The sequence below is a fragment of the Phoenix dactylifera genome, unplaced genomic scaffold, assembly GCF_009389715.1.
Source record: "Phoenix dactylifera cultivar Barhee BC4 unplaced genomic scaffold, palm_55x_up_171113_PBpolish2nd_filt_p 000130F, whole genome shotgun sequence".
NCBI lineage: Eukaryota > Viridiplantae > Streptophyta > Magnoliopsida > Arecales > Arecaceae > Phoenix > Phoenix dactylifera.
The window spans coordinates 175,820-197,539 of record NW_024067692.1 but is presented as its reverse complement, the minus strand read 5'-3'; the positions used below and the strand labels follow the sequence as shown (position 1 = coordinate 197,539).

Below are 21,720 nucleotides of genomic sequence, written 5' to 3'. Positions count from 1 at the left end.
TCTTTTGACAAATACTAATAGGGAAGATACCTAAAGTGACGTGCCATCCTCGAATGACTAAAGGGCCCAGGGACAAGATTTGAGAATGCACAGGCTTAATCTAGATCTTTATTGCTTAAGATTATCTGAAACGTTAGCCATGAAATCCTCTCTAGAGCAACTAGGATTCAAATATAACTTCAAATACATAGATCAGGTATTCAAGCATTGGAAAAGGACCATCTCTTGCAACTGGGGTTCAGTGACTCCTAACTGCTGCTGTCCAAGCAGCACGCAAGTCTTTCTCATTCCACTAGTGTCATATTCACATCCTTTTGCCCCTTCCTCTTTCCAAGCCTTTTCCTATTCATAGATGGTAATTGCTCATGAACTAAATCGTCAAGCAAAAAACAGCCAAAAAAAAAAAAAATCACAACGAGCCGATCCACTGTTAGGAATAAATCTAAAATATAGAAAATTAAGCCTGAATATGCACAGGTTCTAAGTTTGTGACAGCCACCTGAATGAAATCTAAAATACAAAGGGGATAGAACTTCCTCTCATTATAGATACCAACAAGATATTCTCTCCTGAAAAAGAAGCTCCAAAGACAGAAGCAGATGAACCTATGCAAAACATCTAAATTGGTTTCTGACTCCAAAACTGTATAGAGGAAGATGGATTTTGTATCAAGAACTGGAAGCAGCGATATAGGATACCACAACTGTAATGTCATCAAGTTTGCCTCCATAATACCGATACCCAGCATCCTGGGCAGCAGTAGAGAAAGGTGTTTGCCGGTTCTTATCCTGCGCTCGTTGGTGGGCGAGTGCAGCTATCTTCTGAGCTGTCACCTGAGGCCCAAGCCCGGTTCTGACAGCTTGGACAACAACTGCTGTAACTTCATTAGTATACAAATTATCAAACAATCCATCTGTTCCCGCGATGATAACATCACCAGGTGAGACAGGGAAGGTAAATACCTGACCACATGCAAATAAAGAGATCAATTAATCCACACAAATATCCCAAATTTATACGCTAAAAAGATTATAGAGCTTGATAAAATGAACCAAAATAGATAAAGTTAATCTGTTGCTGATAAATTCATGGCCCACATCTGACCAGTTTTTTCCCAAAAGAAAAAGCTGACCAGAAATTAAACAGTTAAGAGTTATATCAGTGATAGACTGAATGTAAAATCTTTCTCTTGTTCTTTCTTGCAAGAAAATTTGGGTTCAATAGTGTGTACAAGGTTGGAGATGCAGTCAGCCAAGCTCTCGGCTTGAACCAAGAGGGCCTGTTTCGATTACTAGGTAAAATTACTTTATGAGGTATGAAAGGTTAGGTTCTAATTTCAGTTTTGGCCAACCGGACGACTTTGCTATTTGATAGTTTTCAAGCTTTGGACTGTTCTGGTTTGAGTTTCAGTAATACATGTATATATACATATATACATATACATATGTATATATATACATATGTATATATATACATATATACATATATGCAATCCCAAGATTTTTGGGATATCAAAAATCACCATTTGGATTGTGTTCAGTTCTCCCAAGACCATGGGGGGCTTGGTGGCATCTTTTGACCCCCTTCCACTTCCAGCTTCCTTCAGCTTTTCTATTTAATTACTGTCATGCTCTGCAACAGTACTGTAGTAGAGCAGTCTAGAGCATCCCATCTCCAGCTGAAAAGTAGCTAATCATTTTGGGAGGTGAAATACCCAACATGTGGCATTTTAAGAATGCAAAACCCTACCTAAGATTGCCATCAACTTACTTTAGTTGAGGTTAATAATCTAATTGCAACCCAAAGTATAGCATACCAATTCGTGCATAATGCACCCGACCTTCATTTGAGAAAGCAAGCCGTTACCAAATAAAATCAAAAGAAATAGTTTTCAGTCCAGCTCTGTTCCCTGTTAATTGTCATAGATGCTCACACCTTGCAGCTGGGTGTCAGATTTCCTTACTGGGGAGATAAAGAACAACTGCCAAGAGAGCATGTGTATTTTTTTCTAACGTTCGCAGAAAAACTATCCTTTTGATACCAAAATATATGGTGCTCAAAAACATTTAAGCATCCTGTCATCTGTAGAGCACAACCAGAGGAGGCTTGCAAATCAAACAATCCCCCACTGCAAGCAGATGAGCATTAAATTACTAGACTAATGACAAAATACTCTTAATTATTAAAAGAATTCTTGTATCTGTCATAGGTGCTCCTCCAAAATTTCTCTACTTAATGAAAAAGCATGTTTTTCATGAACTATTGATGAGTTCTAGAAATAAAAGTATTTGTGTGTTTTTGCTTGAGCCGTACGAGATAAAATTCTCATATACAGTTCTCAGAGGAGGAATTCCTTTGGATCACCTTTCTTAATAAGGTATATGATTGGTTTGAGAAATGTGTTGAGATTCTGGTGACTGTGGATGATATAATTAGTAAAGATGTTCCTCCTCATGTCAGCATATTTTATTGTTTAGGGGGAATTATATCTGTTTTTTAGTACAAGTAGCCACAAGTTTGCTCTGACATTTTACTATTGTCCAACTGTTACAGAAGCTCTTTCCTCTATTCAATTTCATTTTGTTGTATGTGTTGTAATTACGCAATTACAATTAATATTAATAGAGTAATAGTAATAATTAAGTAATACAATTTCTTTCTAACTATCAATTATTTCAATATTAAATCCCAATATTTCATTTAAGTATCTTCTTTCTATGCTATGATTTCGTGGATCCCGCCCTAGATCTGGATACACATTTCTGTTTCTGTCCCCCAAAATTCAATCTTGGTAAGAGGGATCTTGAATTAAGAAAAAGACCTAGAAGCTAAAAGAGGGTTTCTTGAGCATTTGCAAAAATTTGGTCCATTGATATTCCTAGTATAGTACATGATATCACACATATAGTCATACTCAATTCAATGGAATTGTTTGACCTTAGAGGAGATCTCCTATAATTTCACATGTAAGAGGTTATTTCTTGGTTTCGTCTCGTCGTTAATAACTTGATTATTTTTAAATAATAGTCGATAGAAACAACGCTTGCAAGGAGTCTTATTGGGGTTACTTAAAAAGTCCATATGAATTAGAAGAGAACGGACGTAAAACCCTATCCTCCATTCAGCTTGTGCAACTATGCAGCAAGAGCCAATAACGAGAGAAGGCATAGGCTTCAACTGACCTGGGCGGCGCTTGGGAGGTCACTGCCATTGCCATTCTCAAGTTGATAAGTGAAATTGAAGTCATGTTGTTGTACAGGTGACCTGAAGATGGTGCACCCATCCCTAACAACGATAAAGCCACTGTCCCCTAGGTTTACAGCATGAATACCCTGCATATAGAAATAACAACAAAGTAAAATGTAAGAAATAGTTTTTGAGTATGTGAAATGTTTCAGCATGCAGAAAGCTACATTAAATCAGAAAATTAACTTGATAATTCAGATAGAAAATCCACCATATATTATACAACATCCATTAATTTTTAACAATTGTATGTGACAATTAGAGTATTGATGTAGCATGGATATGCAGAGACATTTCTATTCAGGTCTCTGCATAGCCGTTGTGAAGCCATACAGTCCCCTTGCAAGGGAAACCACATGGACAATAACAAGTTCAATGCTATGCTTGGGCAGATAGCATTTGTTTTGGGGCAAAGCTAACGCAAGATCCTTCTTCCCATGTAACAATTGTTATGCGCGCTTCCTGAAGAAAGCACTGTCAAATGCAGCATAACATCATATACAGATCCTAGACATTCAATTTTTTAGGCAAGATGTAAGTGCAACAGAATGATGATTGGTGAAAGATGGTAAACTGTGATAGCAAGGATATTACCAAAAGATGTGAAATTGTTAGGGTAATTTACAATATTCACTAGCGACACCTAATCAAACTAATAGACGTGAACCACTAATCAGTTCTAATAACAGATCTTTGAATAAGACACTGATAGGTTAGGCACTAGGAAAGCGGATTACTATTATAGCCTCATTTTCATGGCAAATTTGGGGAAAAATTAGATATGTACCATTATCATTGATGCATATTTATCTAGCTGGCTAATTTGATATCGAAATGCATATTTAGATTGAAGAAATTTATTCACAATACAAATTCCCTCCACATGAAAGATTTATCTGCTAATTCTTCTACTTTATTATTATGTTTTCTCTCTCATAAGCCTGGCAATATCTTCTCACTACTGAAACCCTGTCATATATCAAAACACTGATTAGTTGGGGTGCAAATGCAGCCAACTAATTTGAATTTTTTAACCTGCCTGATAAAAAATAACACCCAAAATAGCCAATTCTAGAACCATGAGCCCAAAACCAGTTCATTGAAGAACATAAACTTTGCAAACTGTTCATGAACACTTGCTTGAACTTGGTATAATATCAAATTGTATGACACCTCTCTTCAGACCTCTTTTTTTTTTTTTTGGTACAATGGTTGCTCACATCAGATCTTCAGACCTCTATGATATATTGGCCTAACTCATCTTCAGCATTATCCCTTCAAGACTTCAAGTCGTATCAAATCAAATAATATAAAAGAAGAGAGGTAGGGGTGGAAGCATTAGATGGGCATGGATGGTCTGAAAGTAAGTTTCCTAATATGATCTACTTATGCAGATATATACAGATGTAGATATTGTCTGTAAATTCATTATGTGGAAAATCAAGTCCAATTGTAACACTCCTTGCTAAACATTTACTAAATCTAGTCAATAATGATTACAATTTGATGGCTTGGGAGCACCAATTGAGTTTTATTTGTATTTTTTTTTTTTTTTTTAGGGCCTAAAGCTAATCTAAGGAGTTTATGTCGGGTTATCTTGATAAAATGGAGGACCAAGATTAGAAGTTGAGATGATATTTATTTCTAAGTTTTTACCTAGTTTAAATGTTAGAACCAAAATACCGCTTATTTGAATAAGCATCCCATATGTGAAGAATGAGATCAGAAACCATAGCAAATACATGGAACTGATAATAGAGGAAGAGTCTTGCTGGTCATGCCGCCCATTCCCCACTATTCATACTCCTGTTTAGTCATTCTAATGATGATTTCTTTATTTCATTTCTTCCACATTTTGGAGAAAATTATTGGAATTTTCCTTTAATCAGAAATCTTAGTTTAGGAAGAGCAATGATACTGGGGGGTCTAGCCATAATCTTCTATCTTTGTAAGAAGAAAACTCAGATCACTTCTCTTCACCTCTGCTCTAATTCTTTTTATGTTTATATTCCATTCTAGAAGTGTTATTAAAAGTGGCTCCCTACGTGCTTAGGCAGCTGCCTAGGTGCTTAGTTTGGCTGGGCTGCCTAGCACAAGCTTGCTTGAACCTTATCTCTTTAAGGATGTCTTTTCTCATTTTCATTCTTTATAGCAAGTGGACTGATCAATGGTTGCTAACTAGTCAACTGACAGTGACAAGCAGCAGTGAATGCAACCAACATACTATAGCAAGTGGACTGACCAATGGCTGCCAACTAGTCACCACATATGCTTCCACTCTTTTCCCCTAAATTTTTTCTTTTGTTCTCCTTGCTAGCCCCTAGTTTGCTTGCCTCCCCTTTTGCTTCTTCCTAGGTGCTAGCTAGTTTTGCAGCTTGCTGGATGCTATAGTGGTACAATGTTGTTCCAACTCTCCTTGTGTATTTTCATCTTTGGGCTTTTATTGCGTGAAAAATAGGTTCATGATCCCATACATGGTCAAAAAAGAATCCATATAGAATATATGCACATGCATATTTACGCATATGATTAGAAGTATGCATAATAAAAGCTTGGAGAGCTTTCCTCCCTAGGCAGCCACCTAAGCACCTAGGTGCCTCCCTGGGCCATATAAGGGATCCCTTGCCTGGCCCCGCCTAAGCAATCTGACAACCTTGCATTCTAGGCCAAGTGTCACTCTATAGGCGATGCACTCAATCTATTGCTTATATGCCGAAGAGATCTGGATGGATGGGAGCAATCAGATTTTTGATATTTCTCATATCCATAACTTATTGTGAATTGAAGTTCTGATGCAGAGCCACATCAATGATTTTCCTCAACTATGACTGACTGCTTCAAGTGGTCCATCTATCTCAACTGTATTTCACAAATTTGACCAAACTCTTTGCAAAAACATGACCTCACACCATGAAGACAGCCCCTTTTAAGGAATAGTTTGATATCAGATGCATCTAATATTTCTAACAATGAATGAGATGACTCATCTTGGAAAATATGTTTACAATGGATAACCAGAAAAAGGCAACATGATATTTATATGGTGTGTTGCATGCATTGGCGAAGAAATATGTGCAATTATATGCAACCAATTCATCCGATGCACTTCAAATAAACAAAGAAATGCTACAAAATTTCTTTGACAATTCTTATCACAGGGAACAAAATATATCCTCTAATTTGTGTATAACAGCTACTAATAAAAATCAGAGAAAAATATGCACAGTGCAGTAAGGTACATGTTAACCAACAAAATAACAGCAAAAATTATGCTATTTAAGAAACCAAATATAAATAATGACACCAAAAGAAAGGGTCAAAGAACAATTAGATCATCATAATGTACCATTTATAATATAATGTACAAATCGGTACATGATATAGAACAATACTAACAAGTAAACTGACAACACCCTCCACTCAAATTATAGAACATGAGTTTATTGTAGGGGATACCCTGGCGCAGTACATATCTTTGAAAATACCAAGTGCTTCTATACTTTAAAGTGATTAGAGATGGTATCATAAAATCAGTGCTAAATATAACAGCTTTTCTTGAAGTGGAGGATATTGAAGATTTATTCAAAATAAATACCACTTAATAAATCCTAAATATAATAATACATAAAAGCAGCTATTTTTCCAAACTTTTCTATTCCCATAATAACCCTAAATAGATTTCTCCCTTGGAGGTTTATACCATGCTAAACTAGCACAGAGCAGTATCCTAACCTTGCTGGTTTCTGAGTCCAAGGAAGAAACTCTCCTTAAGTTTGGGATTTCTATGATTCTGAGAGTTCCACATCTTCCCAAATCCAAACTAATATTGATTTCATGGTCATAGCAGAACTAAAGCTTATCTAGACAAGGAACATGATATACCAAATAAATCTTTAACAATTTCATGAGGAAGGCATATCAGTAATACTCCATGCGAAAATATTTTTAAATTTTATCCTAAATCTAATATCTCTAGTAGTAACCATGAGATCATAACTAGTGAATTACAACTAATGCTATAAAGACAGCCAAAGGAGAAAGGAAATAAACCTGATCTGTGAGAGCAATGATGCATGCTGTTGATGATCCGTTTGCTTTCGTACCGGAATAAGCCTTCTCTAGAACCCTTGCTGGATCAATGGACCTCTTTGGCTCTTCTAGGATTGCATTTACTGAATTAGACATAAGCTCCCGAGCATATTGTCCTGCATCAACTCCAAGGTCTGCCCAGCCGCCAACACCATCTGCCACGCCAATGGCTTGCTCATTAACACATATGAAATGAGCATCCTCCCCGCCAGTTTTCTCCTTATCTGGGTGAGGCAGGTAACAAGATCCAGAACGCAGCTTCAAAGACCTGTCACCCAATACTTTTCTGTAACCCAAAACAGACCATTATCCAACTCATGAAGCAGTTTCACTAGCAACATATATCCATATTAAATGCCTGATCTAACTTTACTAGAACTTACCATATACACAGGGAAAACTTCTGAAGTGCACAAAAATATAAAATTTCACAGGGATGGAGAAATCATGATGTCAAATAAGCCACAAACCAAGTTCAATTTTTTTTTTTAAACAACCAGCCCATTATTCAAAAACTCTCAAAATTCCAATTAATGGACTACGATATCTAGGTTAGCAATAATCTCAATGACTAACATGGCCTACTTCAAAGATTTGATACATAAATGGCCAATTTTTCTGTCAATTACTGAAAAAAATGACTTTGACTTCTAATACATGGAAAACACACAGTAGCTATTAATAAAGAAGACATGCTTTAGAAGTAAAGATAATGTTAGAAAAACAGAAGGCTGTATCTGTCTAGAACTCAATTAACCTTAACACTGGAGTCAAATACAGCCAAACCAAAAAGGCCAAAGGAAAAAAAAATGCAACTTATTCACAATACTCAATGCCATCTCATGCACCACTCTCTCTGTGGAATGGTACAGTACTGGCAGGATGCAGTGACGCACCAGTACCATCAGGACTAGTCTTTGGGTTAGCTTATGATGAAATTGCAAATTTATATAGTCAGACCACCCTGATATCAAAATATCATTTGAATGGTTTCGATCTTCTATGTGCCCACCAAACTTCCTCAATCTCATGCCACATTATAGTTCTTGTCTTCTTCTTGTTTAACCAATATAGAGCTAATTCACATCAATTAGCAAGTAGGCCTCTTTGCGAAGGGTAATACGTATGGGAAGCTTCATGCTTAAACTTGTCCAGAAGAGTCACGATTCTTGTTTGCGTGCCCAAAATATGTCAACTTAGCAGAAAAAGCAATAGATCAGAGCCCAGAATATTAGGGGGGGGGGAAGGTTTTTCTAGCATATTATAGTTTGATATTCACTTTTCATCCGGTAGGTCCATGTATCTTTATATGCCTATGCATACCTTAGCATGAGACAAAACCATATGTTTCCAGCAAAGGCATGATATATAATGCTATATTTTTGTCCCCTAATCCTTCTGTTCTAGTCAACTTTATAAACTCATTTTGCCATCGATTTCCTTTTGGACCTCTACGTTCCAATCCTCCTAGAAAGACTCGCCAAATTCCTTTGCTGTATTCTTTGCTTTACCATTTGTTATTGCAGATCTTCCATCCAAATCCAAGTCCCCTATCCTGATCCTAGTTTAGCCCAAAGTTATTCCAACATGTGTCACCAACAAATAAATGTATTCACGTATTATTTTCCCCTTCCAAAAAAAAGTAATATTTACAAAAAAATCAGATGGCAATTTATTAGAAAAGACCAAAGTAGCACAAACCATTGTATCTGATAAAAATTTCAACACCTAGCAAGAGGATCATCACCATAGCAACCAGTTCAATGTCATATGAATTCAGTTCACTTATGAATCTTTCATTTATTTTTACCAGTAAACTTTTTCATCTTTAATTCCAACACCCCTTCAAAATGCAATGACAACCCAAGCTGCAGCAGCATTTACACAAAGTGTCATGTAGCATCAATATACCAATGATATAAGCTACATATACATAAGCAATGTGCTACTGAAATGTAACCAGTAAATTGGCAACATAGTATAATTATTAGTTAGATGTCCAGAAACATACAGGTCAGAGGATACCGCCGAATTCTCAAGCTGCTCTTCCTGTGAAGTTCCATCCAAAGACATGTCAGGAGCTGCCCCAGCAGAATACGGAACTGTACGCTGTGAATCTTGCATCCCTGGTTCTAAGGAAAAATTTGAATTCCAACTTGTCCCAGTTGCATTAGACCAGAAACACTTGTAGACCATATTAGTACCCCAAGGTTTTCTATTTTTCAAGCTACCACTTATTCTTCTGCAATAATTGAGACCTTTATAGTTATGACTGATATCAACCCGCATCACTGAATTCAACACTTGTCCACTTCTGTTCCCATTCTCCAAATGCCGAGCACCTGGTTCAGCTCTACCCAATAAATAGTTGGAAGCAGACATTATATTTCTCCGGAACAAGCTGCAGGGAAACCTTTGCTGGGGATCAGAAAGCAGACTGTCAGTGTTATACAAAAAAGGCTGGCAAGAAGGTCCGGTCACAGAAGGCACAGAAAAGGTGCGAGAGAGCGTTCCAATGACAGATGGTCCCTTGCAACGATCACTTGTATGGAAATCTCTAAGGACACTAACAGAAGACCGAGGAGACTGATGAATGCTGTGGCTAAGATCGGAGAAGGGCTTCAATGAAAAAGACCAGGTATTGCCCAAAACAAAGTTCTGGCCCCGGCCTAGTAGGAATTCTGATGAAGCTTGCAGCCCTTTTTTCCCTGAAAAATAGGTAGATGGCATCTTATCCTCGCAGGCACAGAGGGGTTCTTCTAGCAATCAAACGCCAGTCCCAGGGCCGACATAAAACAGGAAATCTCATTACTTTTGATGCATCAACAAAATCGAAATTCCCTTTCCTTCAGTGATCAGCCAAAAACCTGATAAAGAGAAGAGGATTGGAAAGAAAAAAGGTTGATACGTGGAGAATAGAAAAGAAAACATAGCTCCCAAAACCAAATCTTGACAAAGAAAACGAAAAACTAGAACTATAGATAGAACAACGAACTAGTACTAGATCAATCAAAGCTACAAACTTTAGAAAGGAAAAGGATATTCTTCTTCCGAAAAATTTAATTTTCTTCAACCACATAAAGTTCCGTCACCGAGGGCAGGATGGGGAAGAGAAACAACCTAAAGAACAACCTTCGACCCGAAATCTTAATACAAAACCCGCAGAAAACAATTTTTCAGACAAATGAAGAAACAAAAGCAAGCCTAATCCAGAGAAAATACTCACAAGGAATCACCATAACAACCAACCAAAGGGGGGAAAAAAATCTTTTAATAGAATTCACGAAAAAAAGCAAAAAAGCCTGGATTCATGAAATGGAATAAACTAAAAAACAGAACCGAAATATCAGAGAACAAGAGAGAGAGAGAGAGAGATTTTCAAAATCTTAAAGCACCTGATGACGATGAGAGCCTTCCAAGATTCGCGGATCGGCGCTCTCTCTCCCTTCCTCTCCCTCCCTCCCTCCTTTTCTATCCCCTCTTTTTCTCCTAGTGGGAGATAAATTTAGATTCGAAGAAAGGGGTGAGGAGGGAAACGAGAGGAGAGCAGCTGGGGATCGGGGCAGGTCGTTAGGTGGGGGAGACCACGCGCCTTCCTTTCCTTCCTCGTGTCTTGGGTTGCTCTTTAATGGGCACCAAAGAGAGCGAGAATAAGAGACACCCACATACATGAGACGGTCCCTTTTGGATCTCCCCTCTATCAAGCCAACCTAAATTCACCAAAAAAAAAACACAAAATTACTTTCCCGTCCTTCAAAAGACCCCGCTGGAACAAGAGGTCCAACCTAAAAAAAAAGTACGGAGAAACGTGTTCCTCCTGCTTCCATTTCCTCCCTTTGACTGATAAATGTACCTCGACTCGGTTCGGTCGGTGAGCCTGGGAAATTGTTCGGAACAAGGTTCTAAAGAACGTATCACGTGGAACTTTAGTTTGGATGCTTCCGATCAGGAATTTCATAACGGGCGACACCGCCCTCTTTCAGCTCCAAAGCCCTGATTCGTAAATCTAACGTTTCACGAGACATCGGCTCCGGTGTAGATGGGATGTTACGATCGTTTCGAAAGTTTCGGCCACCTACCATTATATTTTGGATAATAATAGATGAAAAAATAATAGCCATTATGATGGCACATTATACCAATCTGTTATAATATAAATAACAGCCGCCTTGTACCTCTCTATAAATAAAATATTAGTTTTTAAAAGTTTTTATTTTCTTGGATGATCAAAAAATAATATTTTTAATATAATGAAGTTAATAAAAAAATATGCTATCATTTTGTGTTATTGTCCATTATTTTCTTTATATTACTGCTATAATGATCATTACTTTACTATTAAAAGATTTGTAATAGATTTTGCGGTATAAATCTCAATAGTTTATTGTTGCCATTGAAACCTGAACCGAGGTCGGAGTACTGCTCTGCTTGCTCTGAGATCGGTAAGAACTGGAATGAATGAGACGACTGAGGTATGGGGCCGTGGATGAATTAGCTTGGATAGTCGAACCATTGCTTTGATCAGGGCCGTTGGTACCCCTATATAAAGATAACCCCCTATCTCATTTTGCACACTTTGCTTATTTTACGAATCTCCCCAAGTGCTCAAGCTCTCTCTTGGGTGGTGCTCGAGCGAAACTCTTCTCCTTCGGCTTCGGCATTCTCCACGGTTTCTTTTGATTATAGGTGGGTGCTTGCTCTTTGCTTATTTTACGAATCTCCCCAAGTGCTCAAGCTCTCTCCTGGGTCGTGCTCGAGCGAAACTCTTCTCCTTTGGCTTCGGCATTCTCCACGGATTTCTTTTTTTACTTTCCTTTTCGTCTCTTTTCTTCCCCTTTTTCCAACACCGTGAGTGATGCCGAGGTCAATGCCTCGGCGGAGAATTGGTCATCCGATCATTCTTCTCGAGCTCAGTAGTCCTCACCTCTACATAAAGTTGAGCCTGAAGTCCGCTCTGGCTCGGACTATAAAGTGTCTGTCCTCACCCAAGAGTCATCCGAGCTCCACACTTCATACCTCCCGAGTTCACTTTTGAGCTCGTCAGTTCCGAAGACCGGGTAATAAATCCTTTTCCATTTTAGCTCGGCTTATATGAAGAAACTCTTAGGACTAGGCTAAGATTACCTCTTCACCCTCTTTTTCATTCAGTTGATGAGGGTTTATAGCCTCAACCCAACCCAGCTAGTTCCTAACTCTTAGCAGGTCATTGTAGGTCTTCTTTTTCTTTGTTTTCCTTTGAACATCTGGGCCTCAGTTTTTCTTTTTCGAGGATGCTTTACTCTAAAGAGGCATCCTTGAAAAAACAATTGGTAGTATTTCTCTCCTCGGAAAGGCCGCTAGTTGATTTGAGGTACTCCCTCTTCCATTCATAGATGGAAAGTGTCACACCCCTGTCTGCGCGGAGCACGTGAGGCACCCAGTGCCCACATAGGGGCCACATGAGGAGGGACCGTGGGGCTCCCCTGCTAGATATTGTCCAGTTCCAGAGCTTCACGCAAGCATCCTTCACCCCTCTCCGGTTTTGTTTTTCTCTCAAAACGCGTCTGCAGGATTAGGAGACACCCGCCTCATATGCCCAGGCTCTAGAACGAGTCTTTCCGATGTGGGACTATTGGGCCTCATACCCTTCCCACCATCAGACAAGAGCCATCCTCGGCTCTGATACCAAATGTCACGCCTCCGCCTGTGCGGAGCACGTGAGGCACCCAGTGCCCACGTGGAGGCCACATGAGGGGGGAATACGAGGCTCTCCTGCTAGATATTGTCCGGTTCCGGGGCTTCATGCAAGCGTCCTTCACCCCTCTTCGATTTTGTTTTCCACCCAAAACGCGTCTGCAGGATTAGGAGACACCCGCCTCATATGCCCAGGCTCTAGATCGAGTCTTTCCGATGTGGGACTATTAGGCCTCACAGAAAGGAAGATTTTTTTTTGTTATCTCCGAGCAGCCATGGCTGTTTGAAACTCTGTGGAGGATTTCGAAGATCCCTAAATCTGCCCTTAAGGTTGTCAGGTGACGATCAAAAATCCTTGGACACTCTTCTTAAATTCATGATTTCTTCTTTGTAAGAATTGTTGTCCGAGGAGACACTGATTAATGTTGGTCTAAGCCCAGCTGATCCTCAGGGTAAATTTTTTTAGAATTTCATCATGTTCTTATCTAACTTTATCTTCGGCCTTGCAGCCATTGCAGCAATGAATACCGACCTTGCGCTGATTTGGAAAAAAATACGCAAGAGATCAGCCTCAATGCCTGGGGGTGAAGCCCCAAGAAGAACAAGTCGAAGGAAGAGTCCACCTCGGCCCCTAATGAAGCAGCAGTTGAGGCCTTGGTTCCCGAGGTCTCTCCCGTGGTGTCGATACCTCGGAATGAGAATGTTGAGCTCGACCACAAGGTCGAGATTGTATCACCAAGTAGGTTAGCCTCTCCTGAGGGGGTCGTCCTTGCCCAACCATCTGCTATTGTTATGTCTTCCTGTCCATCGTCATCTGAGGCTCATACCTCGACACGGACTAGTTCGAGTTCATTAACTCTACCCGAGGACAGTCCTTCAACCTCGGCTCACTCTACCAAGGTCTTTATTTCGAAGTGGTCCATCTATGAGTCCGATTCGACCTTGATAACCCCTTTGGGTGGCCAAAGCTGTGGTCTGAGCTATTCAGCTATATGCCGACAAGAGCATCATGCACTCCTTCCATGTCAACGACCTAATCGATGGAGCCTTCACTTTGGTTATTCAGGGTAAGCTTCTATTTTGTAAATTTTCACCTTCCTTTTACTTCGGTTACTGATTTTTCTTCTTTTCAGCATGCCCATGAGGTTAGCTACATGCACGAGATGATTCTATCGCTCAGGAGGCATGCTTCAGACTTTAAGATGAAGTGGCAGGCTGCCGAGCGAAGAGTCGCCGAGATTGAGGAAAAATCAAAGGCTGATCCCGAGCAGGCGGAGGAGCAGGCTCGGCAAGGTGAGAAGAGAGCGAAGAAAGCCAAGGATAAGGTCGAGTCAGTAGAAGCTCAAGCCTTGGCTGCACGGACCCATGCAAGGATTACTAAGAGCCATCTGTCCAAGGCTAGGGAGGCCTTCCTAACGTCTGAGCAAAAAGTAGCACAGTTATCTACGAAGATTGCTGAGGTCGAACAAGAAGCTGTCGAGGCTAAGGAGATGGTCGTCAAAGCCAAGGAGAAGGCTGCTAAAGCAGTCGAGGACTTCCTCTCTTTGGATCAATTCAAAGAAGAGTCCATCGAGAATGCCACCGATGCTTTTGAGAAGGACTTAGAAGAGTGTTGAGCTCAAGCCCTTCAACTTTTTCTGAGGACGGACTTTAGTAATCTTCAGATCGATCTCGGTGATGAAGAGGACGACGATGATGATGAAGACGACGACGATGAGGAATGAAGTTTTTGCTTCTTTTTTTTTCTTTTGTTTTTGCTCGGATAGACTGAGCTCAGTGTATTGGGTTTGGTTGCTTAGGTATTCCAAGGTCTATGTAGAAACTTCTAAAAGTAATGAAAATAGAAATTTTTCCAAGTTCTTGACTTTGGTTTATACTTTGTATGATTTACTTTCTTATTTGAGCTCGGTTCGTTGTATTGAACTTTCTTTCTTTTGATGCCTCTTCTTAGGTTTAATTTCGATCAGAGGATCGGCGAGGATCCCTAGTCAATCTTGGGTTCCTCGGATAATTTTCTAGAGTTCATATTTAGATTTACTTTAAATTCTGAGTGAGCTCGGTTTACAGAGGTCCTGAATATATCTCAGGTGTCTCCATGGGAGTAGCCGATTTTATTATCGAACTACTGTTGATCTTGAAGGTCTTAGGTTGGGGCCCAAACATTTTTGGGGTGTCCCTTGTTTTATCTGAGTCGAATAAGCTTATTATAATTGTCAGATTTGAAAGATAGACCCATTTGGTGAAGTAATCTATAGCCACAATGAGAAACTTGCGCTGCCCAGTTGCCATTGGAAAAGGTCCGAGGATATTGATTCCCCATTGTGCAAATGGCCAAGGGGCATTGATTGTTATTAATGGTACCGTTGGTCGTTGTTGGATGCTTGCACGTTGACATCGGTCGCATTTCTTGATAAAGTCGGCTGCATCCTTCTGTAAGGTCAGCTAGTAATATCCTTGTCGCAAAATCTTGTAGGCCGAAGATCCGCCCCTTAGATGATTGCCACAAATTTCTTCATGTACTTTCCGAAGTGCATAATCTGCCTCAGTAGGATGGAGACACTTGAGGAGCAGCAGTGAAAATGATCTCCAATATAGATTGTCATCAAGAAAAATATAATGAGAGGCTTGATGCTTTATTCAGCGCTCTCTAGTTTGATTTGTAGGCAATTTTCTGTCCTTCAAAAAATGAGAGGATCCATTCAGCTCGGTTCGACAGTGGTGTTCATCATGACCTCGGGCTCATTGAAGCTTGGCCTCTCTAGGATTTCAAAATATATGGCTTTAGTTAGGTTGGGAGTCTTCAAGGTGGCTAATTTTGACAGTAGGTTGACCCTTGCATTTTTCATTTGAGAAATCTATTATATGTCAAAGTTATGAAAGGCCGAAGTGATGTCTTTTACCTTTTGTAGATATTTGATCATCAAAGGCCCACAAGCCTCAAACTCTCCTCGCACTTGGTCAACAGCTAATTGTGAGTTGCTGAAGACCTTCAATTGCTGAACACCGAGCTCCATAGAAAGCTTGTGCTTGGTAATAAGTGCTTCATATTCAGTTTCATTATTTGAGGCTAGATATTTGAACCACAGTGCATACTCCCTAATCACTCCATCCAGGTTGGTAGGTCCTACCCTGCTACCCCCCAAGCTTGATGACCCATCCATATGTTAGATCCATGGCTGCTCAGAAGTCTTCTTTTTCTTGGGGAGCTCGAGAGAATCTTTATCAGAAATGGTACATTACATCAGAAAGTCTGCCAACACTAGTGCTTGGATTAATGGTCGAGGCTGATACTCAAGGTCGAACTCTCCGAGCTCAACTGCCCACTTTGCTGACCGACCTGCATTTTTAGATTTTTGCAGAATTTGCTTCTTTGGTTGGTCGATTAGGATTGTGACTCAATGAGCTTGAAAGTATAGCTGGAGCTTTTAAGTTAAGATGATGAGAGCATAGACTATCTTTTCCAATTTGGAATACCTCATTTTGGCATCTCGCAGAATCCGACTTGTGTAGTAGATCGGTTTTTGATATTTTTCTTCTTTTTGGACCAAGATCGAGCTCACAGCAGAAGGAGAAATAACTAAATATAAATAAAGCATTTCTCTAACGTGTGGTTTTGTAAGGAGAGGCAATGAGCTAAGATATTCCTTCTCGAACCAACACACTCCTCCGTCCACAGAAAATTCTTTGGATGCCTCCAAGCCTTGAAAAATAGGAGGCAGTGCTCCACCGATTTGGACACAAATTTTTCAAGTGCTGCGATCCGACCCGTTAGGTGTCCAACTTCTTTGACAATCTTTGGTGACTGTATTTTCTATACTACTTGGATTTTCTCCAGATTTGTCTCGATGCCTCATTATGTTACCATGAATCCTAAAATTTTTTCCAAGGTGACTGCGAACGCACACTTTGTTGGATTGAGCTTCATTCGGAGTATTTTTAGGGTCGCAAAATATTTCTCTAGGTCGATTATGTATTGCTCTGTTGCTCAGCTTTTCATGAGCATGTCATCCATATGCACCTCCATATTTCAGTTGATCTATTCTTTAAAAATTTTATTGACGAGTCGTTGGTAAGTTCCTCCTATACTTTTTAAGCCAAAAGACATTACCTTGTAATAGTAGAGGCCCTTATCAGTAAGGAAAGCTATTTTTTTTTCTCGACTTTCGGTGCCATTCGAATTTGGTTATACTGAGAGAATGCATCCATAAAGGATAGCAACTGATGTTCCGAGGTCGTATCCACGAGCTGATCAATCCTTGGGAGTGGAAAGCTGTCTTTAGGACATGCTTTATTCAGGTTAGTATAGTCAATACAAACTCGCCATTTTTCATTAGTTTTCTTGACAAGTACAACATTGGTCAGCCAATTAGGATAATTCATCTCATAAATAAAGCCCACCTCCAAAATTGTGTCAACTTCTTGGTCTATGACTTGTTGCCTTTTTATGGCAAAGTTTCTTTTCTTCTATCGCACAGGTCAGCAAGCCGAGTAGAGCTTATACCCGGGATGTCAATGGCTGACCAGGCGAAGACACCAGCATAGGCATGAAGAAAGTTGATCACTTTGGCCTGATTTTCTTCATCTAGGTTCGAGCCGGTCTGCATAGTTCGGTCAAGTTTATCTTTCCTTAAGAGGACCTGCACCAATTCTTCGGTCGATTCTCCTAGCTGCTCCTTCAGCTTGTCTCTTGTGTCCAACCCTTTAATCGGTAGAGTTTTTACCAGTTTCTTTCTTTGAAGGTGACCATGTAGCATTGACGAGCTAACAATTGATCATATCAGATTTCCCCCACTCCACTTCTTGTTGGGAAGCAGACGAGCAAATGGTAGGTAGATACCATAGCTCGAAAATTATTTAAACCAGGTTGGCCCAAGATCACATTGTAGGCTTAGGAGACTCGAACCACCAGGAAGTCTAACCTCAATGTGCTATTTTGAGGCTGTTGTCCTGTGGTTATCAGCCGATTAATCATACCTTCTACAAGAACAGAATCGCTTGAGAAGCTGACCAGAGGTGGTAGCTTCATTCGTTGGAAAGCATCATAAAACAACACATCGGCCGAACTTCCATTATCAATAAGAATTCTCTTTATATCATAATTTTCAATTGTAATAGAAATAACCACAGCATCATCACGGGTAGTATGTACTCCTCCTAGGTCGGCATTAGAGAAAGAGATGACGTCTCCCATGTGCTATCTCTTTGAAGCAGCTTCAGCCTCTTGCGGGGCCCAATTGTCCTAGGTGCATGGAACCTTGGAAGGACTACCGGCAATCATGTTGATGACCCCTGCTGTCAGACGATTATCGATTGATTCTGGAGGTGGCAGATCAAAGGCTAAAGCAAGCCCTTCTCGGTCACGCCGAGCATGTACATACCGATCCAACCGTCCACATCGAAAGAGTGCCTCAATCTTGTCTTAAGTTGGATGCACTCCTCAATGTCATGTCCGTGGTCTTGGTGGAAACGACAATACTTCTCTTTTTATCTCTTTTGCTTGCCAGGGCCTTCATTCGAAGCGGAGGGCGCATGTAATCTTGGCCTTCGATCTCCATGAGGATTTGAGTCCTCGGTGCAGTGAGTGGAGTATATCTTTCGAACTTTCGAGAAGGACTTTTGGGTTGTTGTGAGCTCCTTTCATCACGAGGTGAAGTACTTGTCGACACACCTCGCTCTTCGTGTCTCCTTTTGTCTCCTCGGGGGGTCTTCCCTTAGTGGACTCACGATGGAAGGCCATGGCTTCTTCTGCATTGGTATATTTTTTGCTCGCGCCAACATTTCAATAAAGTCGACGAGAAAGTGTTTCCCAAGGAGAAGAGGAAACGAGACGGCCTTAAGCGTCGACCTTTAGAGATTGCTGACATCACGACCAACTGATCTAGGTCGCGGACTTCCAATGTCGCCGTATTAAAACGATTGACATAATCTCTAAAGGACTCTCTTTCCTTCTACTTGATGTCGAGCAACGCATCGGAACCACGATGTTGTCTTTGGCTAGAGATGAAGTGCACTGTGAAAAGATGTCCGAGCTGCTTGAAGGAATGGATAGATCCAGGCCAAACTCGAGCCGCTTTGCAAAGAATTGCAGGAAAAGCTTTACAAAACACGTCGGTGGCTCCATGCAGTATCATGAGAGCTTTGAAGCTCTCCAAATGATCCAAGAAATTCGAGGTGCCATCATATGGCTCCACTTAAGGCATCTTGAATCGAGATGGAATCGGTTCCTCTACAATTTGCCCAAAAAAGGAGGGTTCCGTAGAGGAGGTTGAAGTCATTATTCACCCTCGAAGCCTGTCCTCTAAGGACTTGAATCTGACGACCCATCTTCTCAATTGTCCTAGGTGCATGGAACCTTGTAAGGACCACCAGCAATCATGTTGATGACCCTTGCTGTCATACGATTATCGATTGATTCCGGAGGTGGCGGATCAAAGGCTAAAGCAAGCCCTTCTCGGTCACGCCGAGCATGTACATACCGATCCAACCGTCTACATCGAAAGAGTGCCTCAATCTTGTCTTAAGTTGGATGCACTCCTCAATGTCATGTCCATGGTCTTGGTGGAAACGACAATACTTCTCTTTTTATCTCTTTTGTTTGCCAGGGCCTTCATTCGAAGCGGAGGGCGCATGTAATCTCGGCCTTCGATCTCCATGAGGATTTGAGTCCTCGGTACAGTGAGTGGAGTATATCTTTCGAACTTTCGAAAAGGACTCTTGGGTTGTTGTGAGCTCCTTTCATCACGAGGTGAAGTATTTGTCAACACACCTCGCTCTACGTGTCTCCTTTTGTCTCCTCGAGGGGTCTTCCCCCAGTGGACTCACGATGGAAGGCCATGGCTTCTTCTACATTGGTATATTTTTTGCTCGTGCCAACATTTCAATAAAGTCGACGAGAAAGTGTTTCCCAAGGAGAAGAGGAAACGAGACGGCCTTAAGCGTCGACCTTTAGAGATTGTTGACATCGGGACCAACTGATCTAGGTCGCGGACTTCCAATGTCGCCGTATTAAAGCGATTGACATAATCTCTAAAGGACACTCTTTCCTTCTGCTTGATATCGAGCAACACATCGGAACCACGATGCTGTCTTTGGCTAGAGATGAAGTGCACTGTGAAAAGATGTCCGAGCTGCTCGAAGGAATGGATAGATCTAGGCCAAACCTGAGCCGCTTTGCGAAGAATTGCAAGAAAAGCTTTACAAAACACATCGGTGGCTCCATGCAGTATCATGAGAGTTGTGAAGCTCTCCAAATGATCCAAGGAATCCAAGGTGTCGTCATATGGCTCCACTTAAGGCATCTTGAACCGAGATGGAATCGGTTCCTCTACAATTTGCCGAAAAAAGGAGGGTTCCGTAGAGGAGTTGAAGTCATTATTCACCCTCGAAGCCTGTCCTCTAAGGACTTGAATCTGGCGGCCCATCTTCTCAATTTTTCTATCGAGGTTGGCGTCCCGCTGAGGTAGGGGCTCCGTATGGCAAGAAGATGAAAGACCCAAAGCGAAATCCTTGTCAAAATGGGGGCTTGGAGTTCGTTGATTCCCATCCCAACCAGGACTTCTTCATTGGGTGTGTCGACTCTGGCAAGATCGCTCTGGGCTTTGGCGTCGAGAGTGGTGGCTGATCTGGCGCGTGTAGCGCATTTGTTGTTGAGAGTGGTGACTAAGTTAAACAGGTTTTGGTCGAACTGGTTGCAGTTGTGCTGTGTTTGTTGCAAGCCCTAAACTATTGCGGTCAAGGCCTGCACTTGTTGTATGAGCAAGTTGATTAGCTCAGTGTTCACAGGTGCAATAGGTTGCATTGGCAGAGTATGTTCCGAACTCTGCAATGATTCTCATGAGGCTAGAGCACGGTGCTGCGAGGCATGAGATGCACCATGATTCTTTCGCAACCTCATATTGACAATTTAATTCCTTCCTTCATTTGGTATCAATATAATTGGGGCCTTTTTCTTGTACCAATCTGCTGCCACTAAATCCCAAACTGAGGTCTGAGCACTGCTTGACTTGCTCTGAGATCGGTGAGAATCGAGCTGGGCAACCGAGTTGTGGAAGAACCGATCTCCTTCGAGGATGACCTGCAAGAAGTTCGCTTGCTAAAAGTTTCTGACGGGCAATCCTCCGATGTCCAAGTCAGAATAATAAAACAACAGTATGCAAAGAAGAAATCTTTATAGAATATAGTCTCTCAAACAGCTTACCTGAGGACCCCCGGACTATCCCTTTATATAGGATAATCTAACAATCCATTACTTGATTTAGCGCAACATGCTTTAATTGCCATTAGCTGCATGTTTACAATGTGAAAAACGTTCTGCACAAGCAGCATGCGGCAGTAATTATGACGATCATGTATTAACAACAATGTTCACATAATTGCCGCTCACCGCTAGCACGTGTAGAGTGACTCCTTAGTTTTCACCGAAATTATTCACCACAGATAATATCGAGGTCAAAAACGTGTCTAATCCAAAGTCGAGATATCCAACATTTTTCATATCAGTTATAACCATAAAATGGTTTAAATGGAAGTCCATTATCATAAGGCTACTTAGCTTGGTTCAGGTGTCTCGTCCCATTAGAGATGAGTTGGATTTAAGCAGCTGCAAGAAAGGCTCAAGCCCAAATTAAATAAGGCAATAGTTTGGATTTAGTTAGTTTCTTTCTTGGGGCCTAGAATTGGGCTCAGCTTCATGATCCGCTACTCACTGGCAAC

General features: G+C 40.8%; 1 protein-coding gene across 3 annotated transcripts; it reads right to left on the bottom strand.

The window, feature by feature from the left end:
* Positions 1-428: 428 nt before the first annotated feature.
* Positions 429-11,011, bottom strand: LOC120104865 (probable protein phosphatase 2C 55). Of its 3 annotated transcripts, none has more exons than XM_039116739.1 (5): positions 10,731-11,011; positions 9,347-10,202; positions 7,297-7,621; positions 3,183-3,332; positions 429-962 (listed from the first exon to the last, which is right to left on the bottom strand). In XM_039116739.1, the coding sequence occupies exons 2-5, from the start codon at positions 10,063-10,065 to the stop codon at positions 669-671; spliced, it is 1,488 nt and encodes a 495-aa protein (XP_038972667.1). In that variant the 5' UTR covers positions 10,066-10,202; positions 10,731-11,011; the 3' UTR covers positions 429-668. The 3 variants fall into 3 exon arrangements, with proteins under 3 accessions (XP_038972667.1, XP_038972668.1, XP_038972669.1); XM_039116740.1 differs by having other exon boundaries at positions 7,297-7,603; XM_039116741.1 differs by having other exon boundaries at positions 9,347-10,043; positions 10,731-10,995.
* Positions 11,012-21,720: the final 10,709 nt, after the last annotated feature.